The 11,709-nt window shown below is 42.7% G+C and overlaps 1 protein-coding gene across 1 annotated transcript in view; it reads right to left on the reverse strand.

Moving 5' to 3' along the window:
• Positions 1–10,602, reverse strand: part of Srp68 (signal recognition particle 68) — a 36,746-nt gene extending 26,144 nt beyond the window's left edge. The window contains exons 1-2 of the mRNA XM_010618432.3: positions 10,350–10,602; positions 8,911–8,977 (exon numbers count right to left, since the gene is read on the reverse strand). Coding sequence (XP_010616734.1) covers positions 8,911–8,977; positions 10,350–10,527 — 245 coding nt within the window. The 5' untranslated portion in view covers positions 10,528–10,602. The remainder of the gene's footprint in view (positions 1–8,910; positions 8,978–10,349) is intronic.
• Between the last annotated feature and the right edge of the window lie 1,107 nt (positions 10,603–11,709).

The raw sequence follows: 11,709 nt of genomic DNA on the forward strand, positions 1-11,709 counted from the left end.
AAAAAAAAAAAAAAAAAAAAAAAAAAGGCCAGGGATTTAGCTCAGGAGTGCTGCCACTTGCCTCACAAGCACAAAAGATCCTGAGTTCAATCCCATGGTACCAATGAACGGAGTAATCATTCTATTCTTGGTAACATATTGGGCTGGAGTGGGCTGCTGATTAGCCTTGAAAGAAAGCGACTTTGGCAGTGGGGTGTGGCTCAGTGGAGGACCGCGTGGCTGGCACACACAAGGACTTGAGTTCAATTCTCAATGCCAACCCCTCTCCCTCTAAAAAACCAGGATGGGTTGGAATTCAGACTGATGTGAAGGAGGGGAAGATACATGCCAAGGAGAGGGCAGGGAGGACATGAGTGAGGGAAGTGCAAGCACGTGTGAAGGAAAGTGAGACCACTGGGAGATACCACGAATGCCACCTCCGTGCCGAGCCTTCCTTCTCTGCATTCGCGTAGCTCTCTATTCTTTTATTACAGCATAATTATGTTCTCACCACAGTTTTATCTTCACATTTCCTGCAATGCCTTAACAATGTGACTAGAACACAGATTTTCTTTTAGCACACAGATTTTCAATAAGTATTAGGGTAAAATACTAAATTTTACCAACCCTTAAATCAAAATAATAGACCACATAATTTGCAATACAAAATGATAATTAAATATTACATCAGCATCTCAATCTTAAAAGTTACCAGGCCATGGATTATTAAAAAAAGAAAAAAGAATAGGGGTATAGCTCAATGACAGAGTGCTTGCCTGGTATGCATGAGACCATGGGTTCAATGAAAAAAAAAGCGCAAGGTCCTGAGTTCAATCCCCAGTACCAAAAAGAAAGAAAAAAGAGCAAGAGAGACAATGATCTGGATTGAATCTGGATATTCTCCCTCAATTCTTAGCATTACTTTCAATTATTATTTACCCTTTTACATAAAAATCAAATGGAACACTCACACACTATGGGTAGAAATACAAACTAGTGAAAAGGCAGAGGTGAACTCTAGCACTCTGAGAGGCTGAGGAAGGAGAATGGCAAGTTCGAACCCAGCCTGGGCAACTTAGCAACTCAGACCCCATCTCAACCTAAGAAATATAGAAGGGTTGGGGATGTAGCTCAGAGAGAGGGCCCTAGGTTCCATCCCCAGGTCCGAAAGGAAGGAAGGAAGGAAGGAAAGCAGGGAGGGAGGGAGGGAGGGGAAGGAGGCAGACTACTGGTAAAAAAATGTTGGCACTATAGATGTATTTATCAAAATCCTAAAATTCTTTTTGGTTTCTTTGTTACTGCAACAATTTGTAAACTATAGTATTTTAAAAAAAAGAAACAATCCTCCCTCCTTGGGGATATATAACTAATAATCTTTTTTTGGTTCTGGAGACTATAACTAATAATCTTTGTCTAAAGAGATTCCCACTAGAGAGAATGCTAGAGTGCATTTCAACTTTAGCTGTCAGAGAGCAAGAGAGCGAGAGAGCGAGAGAGAGAGAGAGAGAATTAAACCCTATCTTCCCAGCATCTCAGACTGAAGCTGTCATCAAGATTCAAATACACAACTGTTGACTTGCAGCAGTTGCTACACCAGACAAGTTCAGGACTACTTAAATTACCCACCATAAGGACAGCAGTAAGTAAGCATATGTTTACTAGCAACTGTCAGCCTGGAGAGTAACATTTCCCATGAAGAATCTGTTGTGTAAAGAAAAACCTAGAACAGGATTACTCCCTTGAAAATCAGCAAATAGCTCATTCCTATCAAACTTGTATCCCTAAATCCTTTGACTTAAGCACTATAACTGTTAATCTAAGCAAGAAAAAAGTCGAGTAAGAATAAAACAAGACCACCCACCTCTATCCTCCAAAGTGGGAGTGGGTCAACAAATCGAGAATGTCAAGTGTAACTGGTAGGGATCATCACAATGTTAGGTGAAAAACACAAGTTACTCAGCTCAGTGGACCCATTTTTTTGATTTTTTGGGACTGGGGATCAAACTGGGGATCAAACTCGGGACCTTGCACTTGTGAGGCAGGTGGCCTCCCCCTTTTTTTGAACATTTAAAAATATATTTATTTGCTGTTTCTAATTCTTTTTTTGGGGGGTGCCAGGGATCGGACTCAGAAACTTGCACCCACTTTGTTTAAACTTAACAAAGGTACCACACACAGACTCAGAAAAATCTTTTAACCTCACACCTCCACCCAGTTACCTTTGTTTTTCTGTTTCCTTCACAATAAAATTTCAATTCAAGGTCAATTGTTGCTCTGTTCCATCACCTCTCATTCTCTCCTCGACCTATTCCGATCAGACTTCCCTCCCCTCGCCATTACTTCCCTCAAACTCTTCCTACAATGTTAACAAAATTGCCAAAATGTGAAACACAGGGCCAGGGATTTAGCTCACTGGTTCCACACTTGCAGGCCCAAAGACCCCAGTTTGATCCCTGGTACCAAAAAAACAAAAAACAAAACAAAAAAAAGTACTGATAACTGCTACCACCTCAACTCTGAACACATTATACTAAGTGAAACAAGTCAGATACAAAAGAGCAAATATTGTACAATTCTACTTAAATGCAGTATTTAGAATAAATTCATAGAAAACAGAATAGAGGGTAGTAGGGGTTGAACATAGGAAGACAAAGAAGAATTAGTGTTTAACAGGGAGTTTCCATTTGTGATGATAAAAAAACTTCTGGAGATACACAATGTGAATATATTTAAATGCCACAGAATTATACACTTTAATAGGGTTAATTTTGGCTGGCATAATGGCACACCCCTGCAATCCTAGCTAATTCGTAGGCTGAAGCAGGAGGATCACAAGTTCAACTCAAGCCTGGGCAACTCAGTGAACAAGCTTTCACTATTTGAGAGACTTGATGGCAGTCTGCCTGCCTCAGCCTCTTGAGTGCTGGGATTATAGCTGTGTACCACCACACCAGGGTCTCAAAATTTTTAAAAGGGCTGGGGATACAGCTCAGTGGTAGAGCACTTGCCTAGTAGGTAAAAGGCCATGGGCTCAAACCCTAATACCATCAAAAAGAAAAAAATAATAAAAAGAGGTTAATTTTTTTGTTTTGTTTTGTTTTGTTTTTTGAGACAGGGTCTCACTAGGGTAGTTCAGACTGACCTGGAACTCACTATGTAGCCCAGGCTGGTCTCTAACTCACAGCAATCCTCCTGCCTCAGCCTCCCGAGTGCTGGGATTACAGGTGTACACCACCACGCCTGACTAAAAAGAGGTTAATTTTAATGTCTATTTCAAAACACACACACACACACACACACACACACACACACACACACACACACACACACACACACACACAACCACACACACACACCAGTCAGGCATGGTGGCACATGCCTAGAATCCCAGCACTCAGGAAGCTGAGGGAGGAGGACTGATGCAAGTTCAAGGCCAGCCTAGGCTGCATAGTGAGTTCAAGGCCAGCCTGAACTACGTAGTGAGACACTGTCACAACATCCCCCCACCTCAAATAAAATAAAATAAAAACCCAATAAAATACAACACTATTCAGTATAAATTTATAAAATAACTAGAAAAAAGAATCAAAAAGAGGAATCAACTAATATCCCTCAAAAAGGAATTAAAGAAGCAGGTTGTAGTTTACTCCTTAGGGGAATCCTACTGAGCAATAAAAGCGGGCTGATACACGTAACATGGATGAATCTCAGGAAAGCATTGTCAGCCAGGCATGGTGGCACTCGCCTGTAATCCCTGCTACTTGGGAAGCTGAAGAAGGAGGCTCACAAATTCAAGTCCAGCCTGGGCAACCTAGTGACATCCTGTATTAAAATAAAAAACACAAAGGTCTGAGAATGTAGCTCAGTGTTTCAGTGCTTGCCACGCATGTATGAGGCCCTGGGTTAAATACCCAATATCCACAAAACATTATGTTAAGAAAAAGAAACTGAACACAAAAGGGTACAACAGAGTAGGTTTCCACTAATATAACATTTGGGAAAAAGTAAAACTATAAGAGAGAGAAATCAGTTCAGCGATTAGCAGAAGAGGAAATTGCAGAACAACTTTTTTTTCTTTGGGGGGGGGTTGGGATTTGTGTTAGGGTCTCATTATGTAGTTCAGTCTGGCTCTGAACTCAGTATGCAGCCCAGGCTGGCCTCCAACTTTTGGCAATCCTCCTGCCTCAGCCTCCTGAATGTTGGGATTACAGGCATGCGCTACCACACCCAGCTGGGAAATTTTTTGAAATGATGGAAATGTTCTATAATGCAACATTACAGTGACTACATAACTACACAGTTGGTTTTTTTGGTTTTTTTTTGGTACCAGGGATCAAACTTGGGTCCTTGTACTTGCAAGGAAGGCAGCAACTACACATTTATCAAAACTCAAAACTAGGGCTGGGGATTCAGCTCAGTGGTGCTGCCGCCTGCCTCACAAGCCCAAGGTCCCGAGTTTGATCCCTGGTACCCAAAAAAAAGAAAAACAACCAAAAAACAAAAAAATACCTCAGAACTATATATTGAAAAAGAATGCATTCTATTGTATATAAATACTTCAATAAACCTGACTTTAAGAAAGATGATGGGCTAGGGACACAGCTGGCTCACTGGTAGAGAGCACTCGCCTAGCATGCACAAGCCCCTTGGCTCCAGCTCTAGCACAGCAAGAGAAAAAATAAAAAAGGAAAAATGGGGGTTAAAGGTCACAGTAGCCAACTTAAAGGGGCTTCCATTGGCCAATTCCACTGGTTCAATTTAAACATCAAAATAATAAAATCAGATTATCAGTCATAAAAAATAGAATACTCTGAGCGCATACAGATACATTCAAGGAATGAGTACATTCCAAACCTGATGAAAAATGGGATAGTCAGTTTCAAAATAGTAATTAAAAAGAGAAAAGGGCTAACTTTCTGGGGGCGGGGCTGGCCAGCACCACCTCAACCTAATAATCAAAGTTAACGCTAGAAGCTGGACAAGTTGAAGTTGTGTGTGGTGGTCAGATGGGTACAATGAGAACTCAGCATCACCTCTGAAGCACCCATGCCACACACATGCGAGTCTCACCAGGAGGAAACAGAAAATAAACCCCAAAGGAGGGACACCTACAAAATAACTGGTTTCTCCTCTTCCAAAGTCTCAAGATCTTGAAAATCAACAAAAGAATAGCTCTACAGTTATGATTAAAGAGACATGATAATTACACACAACATACAATTTTGAATTGGATCTTTTTGCCAGAAGGAAATTATTAGGATAACTGGGGAATCACGAACAGGGTGTGAGGGCTAGAACACAGTAATTTCTCATTAGTTCCCCACTTTTGATTGCTACTTGCAGATTTGTGGGAAAGGTCTATCATTCAAACATATGCAGTATTCAGGGATGATAGGCATCAGATAGGCAATTTACTTTCAATAGTTTAGAAAAGACCTATTATTTGTAGTGTACCTGCAAATTTTGTTGTTGTTGTTTTGGTACCAGGGATCGAACTCGGGTCCTTGTGCTTGTGAGGCAGTAGGCGGAACCACTGAGCTAAATCCCCAGCCCATCCATCTTTTTAAGAGACATTTTAAAGACATCAGAGAAAACCGCATAGACTATTTTTACATCACTTACATCACTCTATAAGATGACACTAGGGAATTATTTTAAGTAGGATAATAGTAATCTGGTTATGATTTTACTTTTTTATTTTTTGGGTTTTTTTGAGACAGGGTCCTTGAACTTGCGATCTTCCTGCTGCGGCTTCCCAAGTGCTAGGATTACAGGTTTGTGCCCCATGTTTGGTTTTTTAAAAAGTGCCAGTGTGATAATTAACTGTACCAACTTGAGCAAGAAACGCCCAACTAAATTGGCTCAGTATAGTTCTGGGTGTGGGAGACCCAGCCTAGCAAGGACTGCCACAAGGATGGTATAAAAAGGGAAACAAAGAAGGCATGTTTGCTTCTGTTTCTCTGGCGGAGCTCCAGTCTTTGCCTTCACTTTGGATGCTGTCTCCTGGCTTCCGTGGTAGACCCTTCAGCCTCCTGATATGGATTAGTACAGGACTGGATTGTTCAGACAGCCTTTTGCACTTTTCCACACCTGACTGTGTGGGCAGCTTATGTAAGCCATCTTATAAATTTTTACATATTTGCATATTTTGCATTAAATCTGTTTCTCTAGCAAGTACTGACTGATACAGATTTTGGTACCCAGAGTGGGCTCAGAAAGGCTTCCACTCAGATTTCAGAAGAAAGCCTGGGACACCAGGCAGTGCATCTGAAGAGGGCAGTGTGTGAAGCTGTGTGAAGCAGAAAGTGCGGTGCAGACTTCACAAGGCTGCAGAAGCCAGGAATGTGGAGCATCTGAGGAAAGCTGCAAGGAGTGAGCCAAGCCGGACCAAGAGAGAAGCCATGAGAGCTACAACCACACACGGTGCCATTGGGGTGGAGCCACCCAAGCCCTTTGGAGTGCACGTCTCACCAGATTGCCTCAGATGCTGGACATAGAACTGCAGGATTTAATGTTCGTCCTGTGGATTTTGGACTTGCTTTCATCCAGTTCCTATTCCTATTTGTACCTTTTGGAATGGCAATGTTTATCTTATGCCATTGTATGTTGAAAGTATTTAACTCTTTTTATTTGTACAGGGGCTCACGGCTAAGTCTGTCTAAAATTTCAAAGACTTTGGACTTGGACTTTTCAGCAATGCTAAGTGTCAGGGGAATGGGGATTTAGCTCAGTGGTTCCGCCACCTGCCTCACAAGCAAGGATCTGAGTTTGATCCCCGGTACCAAAAAAAAAAAGTGTTAGGACTTTGGCAACTCTTAAAGATGGACTAAATGTTTTTTGCATAAAGGGATGTTCATGAGTTTTGGGGGACCAGGGAGAATGTTATAGCTTGTATACAGACGCAGTCACAGGTGGGACTTTTCAGATCAAGGACTTTTCAGATCAAGAGCATATGATGAATAAATTAATCCACAGGCGAGGCATGGTAGCACATGCCTGTAATCCCAGCACTCAAGAGGCTGAGGAAGGAGGATTGCTATGAGTTCAAGACCAGTCTGGGCTACAGAGTTTGAGGCCAGCCTGAACTACAAGCATTTTGTCTAAATCAGTCAGTCAGTTAACTAACTGGTTTGGTTTATGTCTTAGTTACTTTTCTCTTTGCTGAGACAAAATACCTTACTTTCAAGGAGGAGAGGCTTACTGTAGCTCAGCTTGTAGAGGTTTCAGTCCTTGGTTGGCTCCAAGGAGAGGGTGGCATGGCAGAGGGGATGGCAGAGGAGAAACAGTTCATGGCAGGCAGAAGATAGCAAAAGCAGCAGGTGACAAGCAGCTACAGCAGCAGCCTTCTCTTTGTCCTTATATGCTATTCAGGTTACCCACACTTAGGGCAGACAGTACTTACACCCAGGGTGGAGCACCATTAATCTTAGCATCGCACCAAGAATCCTAGGATCACATTCTTGATCCTAGCATCACACTCTCTAGATCAGTCACTTCTGAAAAGCTCCACCTAAGACTGCATGAGGCTCTGGAGGGACATCTAGCTATAAGCCATAACAGCATACTTCTGGGTATGGGAAACGGGAAGACCACCCTAGGTGTGGGTAGCACCACCCAAACCAGGGGTAGCTTGAAAGGGACAAAAGGGAGAGGCAGGCTGCTGCCACTGCTTTCTCACTATTTCACTGCTTTGCTGTCTTCTGCCCGCCATGCACTTTTGTCCTCTTCAATGGCCATCTCGTACTTGCAAGGCAGGTGGAGGAACCACTGAGCTAAATTTCTGGACCTATAAATATTTGAATATTGAATTTATTGAGACATCATGAGATTAATATAAATTACCTTTGGCTCTACAACTACAAGAGGTGCTCAAAGTGATGGCCATTAGCTTCCAGACATTTATTAGTACAGCAAACTGTAGAATTATCTACATATTTTTTGGTGGACTCTGTACATGTGATTCATAAATTTCTTAAGATTAAGAGCTTTTGCTATTTAATGGTCTCCAGTGCCTAGAACAATCTCTAGTACAAAAAAAAAAAAAAGAAAAGAAGCTGAGATGTAGGGTGTTTTACAAATGTATTTTAACATTAGGTAGTCAGTGTCGATAACATCCTACAGAAATAGTAAGATATATGCTTTCAAGTAATAAATTGCATTATACATTAGGCACCTATTCTACTTTTTAGAGTAATATTAAATTTATTTTTCAAGCCAGGTATGGTAGCACATGCTTGTAATCCCAGCATTTGGGAGACTGAGGCAGGAGGATTGCTTTGAATTCAAGGCCAGCCTGGACTACATTGCAAGACCCTGTCTCAAAGAAACAAAAACAAAAAGCTGCTTTACAACTTGAATTCTTTTATATTGCATAAACTGCCCCATATAATGTTTAAAATACTGAAAACCACTGAATTTAACTGAGACTCTACAATATGCTTAAGTTAAAAAACAACTGCTATGACCACCTGCCATTTGCAACAGAAGCCTCCAAATGTGCCTGCATTATTGTGAGGCAAATGGATAAAAAGGTTGGCTACACTTTTTTTCTTTTTTGGCAGTACTGGGAGTTGAATCCAGGGCCTTGCACTAAGCTATATCCCCAGCCCCCTTTTCATTTTTCAATTTTGAGTCTCACTAAATTGCTCAGACTGGCCATGGACTTGTGATTCCCCACCTCAGCGACCCCAGCAGCTGGGATTACAAGCATGTGTCACCACGCCTGGATAGGTAAATTCAATTATTAAAGTAAATTCAATTACAAAATTTTAAATTTAAAAAGTACATACCTTTTGACAACTCAGTATAAGTCCGGGGCTGATCTTTCTAGTTATGCTTTTTGAAATAGCAGAGTAAGTGAGATACTAACCAAAGTAAACCAAGTCTGAAAATCCCACAATGATCTCCACATATCTTACACAGGATACTAACCTGTACCTCTGAAAATCTTCATGTCGCAAACCATGTTGCTGCTGGGATTCCTTAATAATCTGAAGAACTAGAGTCAAAATTAAGGAAAAGTTTACAGTAGCAAAAATCTAAATAAATCAGTACCCATACCATTAGTCTCTATTTGTGTTGAACCATAGTACATTAAACATTTGTGGAATTCTTAGTACATTAACTAGTGAAAACTTTTGTAACCATTTTTAATCGCTACCTTGTCATACATAAGACAGGACTAAGTTTGCAGAAAAGTTAACTGCCTGACCTGTTACTATTTTCAAATTAAAAAAGAAGGACCGAGAATTTAACATTTCTCTATAGATATTATTTATTTTTTTTTTTTTAAGACAGGGCATTGAACTCACCGTGTAGCCCAGGCTAGCCTCCAACTCACAGCAATCCTCCTGTGTCAGCCTCCCAAGTGCTAGGATTACAGGCACGCATCGCCATGCACAGCTCTATAGGTACTATTTTTAAACAGTGAACAGTAAAGGGACTCTTTTGGTGATTAGAAAAAAGAGAGTGGGATTTAGAGTCTATAGTTAAAGCAGGGCATTCTTACAACCATTTGCAAGAAGTATACCACCATATTAAAAAGTAAACTGCAGGGTCGGGGATGTAGCTCAGTAGCACCATAATTGCCTGGCAAGTCCAAGGTCCTGAGTTCAATCCCCGGTACCCCCAAAAAAGCAAACTCCAAAACTCTAAAAGCTTAATTATGTTAAGGTATCAAGCTGAATGTGCCATTTCAGAGATTCATCTATATTTTCTCCACTTTTTTCATGTCAAAAAGCCACCAACTGGTCTTACAAGCACACAACTGAAATATAAACTAATGAAAACTACAAACTGATTCTTCCAAAGGCTACAAGATAAAATGCCTATAGATCCAAGAAAACTATACAAATTATATCAACAAGCTATGCTAAGTTATATACAAAACAGGCAGAGAAGCTTTTTCTCAAAACAATCTGTACCTCCACTTGCCAAGCATCAAGCTCTCCATTTTACTAGCTTGTTTAAGACAGCTGTCAGACAAGAGTATTAAACTGAAATGTCAAGACTGCATTTTCCCCTCTCCGTTGAGTAGCTCGGAGGTATCAAGGAAGGCGCTCAGCCGGATGGCGAGGGTGTCAATGTTGACACGAGCCCTCCAAGTGAGCAACTGCACGGAAGGAGGCGAAACCAGCCTGGTATCCCTATGCCACCTGAAAGAAAAGAACGTGCCCGATAAGGAGGGCGAGGGGGAAGCGAGGAAAAGACCGATCGAGGAACAGACCCCTGGATGTTTGAGTGTCTAAAGGTAAAAGAAACTGCAACCCTCAGCTCCGGCACAGGACGTGCCAGTACCCGCCGCCTCTCCCGCCCCTAGCCCTCTAGATAGACACGTAGTCATTGCGAGTCAGGCCACAACTCTAGGATACTCTCCAAACTCAGGCTATCCCCAAATTCTTTGTTTGCCTTCGGGCCGGCTGAAGGTCGTTCGTTTTCTTTATTTTCTTCTCCTCCCGCACCACGTCCACCGCCTCCACCGCTGCTACCGCTACCGCTACCGCCGCCGCCTCCGCCGCCGCCACCCGGGACCTGCTTCTCAGCAGCCATCTTGCCCCTACGCCGCGGAGCAGGACGGGATGGAGGAGGCGAGATAGCAGGGGCTGGAGAGAGCGGGACCTAGCAGCCCAGGCTGATGGGATAGGGGCGGACTCCACCGCCCTTTACGCTTCTGGTGGGTGGAGCCTTTTGTTGGAACGCGCCTGCGCGTGGGCTGTGCTCCTGAGTGGCAAATTGTGGCGAGCGAGCTTAAAGCTTGTTGAAGTCTCTTTCCCTGGCAGACCTCAGCTGCTGTACACCAAGGGCAGGAGGACCATAAGTGGACGCCCACCTCCCGTGTCCCTGCACAGGGGATCGGGCTCATGTTGCACACATCCGGAAGCGGGGTTAGGGTGGGGGATAATGACTGGATTTCTTGGTATGTACCTTTCCATGGAGTCGAGAGACGGGTTTTCTGTCTCTACGAAGTACCCCGCCTTTGAGGGTCCGCCTCTGAGCTTTTCTTGGGCTTTCAGTGAAAAAGCAATGGGCCAGGGAACCGATGGCACAAACAGCAAGCAGTGTCCTGGTGGAGCCATGGCTTGGGACCAGCATAAGGACGGAGAAGTATTGGCATGAGAAAATGAGTCACTGCCCTACAATAGGGCCCTCAGCCTCTAGAGTTTTGGATCTAGAGGCTGAGGCTCGGATCCCTGCTCCAACAGTACTGGATGGGAGAAGTTGGGCATGTAATTTAATCTCCATCCAAACCTGTTCCCTCATCTGTGGAATGATAATTACCAATAAAAATGGATGTTGTCAGGAGTGATGGCACACACCTGCAATCCCAACACCAAGCCAAAAGGATTGCCAGTTGAGGGCAGCTTGGTCTACGTAGCAAGATTGTCAATAAAAAGAATAAAAATAATGAATAACACTCAACATCAGGTATCATTAGAGATATGTAGCTCAAAGCCCCAGTGAGATAACACTTCTCACCCATTAGGATGGCTACTATACCAAAACAAACTAGAAAACAAAATGTGGTGTGGTGTGTGGAGAAATTGGAACTGGGGTGCACCATTAGTGGGAGTGTAAAATGATGGAGTCACTGCAGAATACAGTATGGCAATTCAGCATGGTGATGCGTGTCTGTAATCCCAACACTCAGGAGGCTGAAGCAGGAGGATTTCTGGGAGTTCGAAGCCAGCCGGAATTACATAGCAAGACCCTATCTCCAAAAAAAAAAAAAAA

The sequence above is a fragment of the Fukomys damarensis genome, unplaced genomic scaffold, assembly GCF_012274545.1.
Source record: "Fukomys damarensis isolate Sample0158 unplaced genomic scaffold, DMR_v1.0_HiC HiC_scaffold_23, whole genome shotgun sequence".
NCBI classification, from domain to species: Eukaryota; Metazoa; Chordata; class Mammalia; order Rodentia; family Bathyergidae; genus Fukomys; species Fukomys damarensis.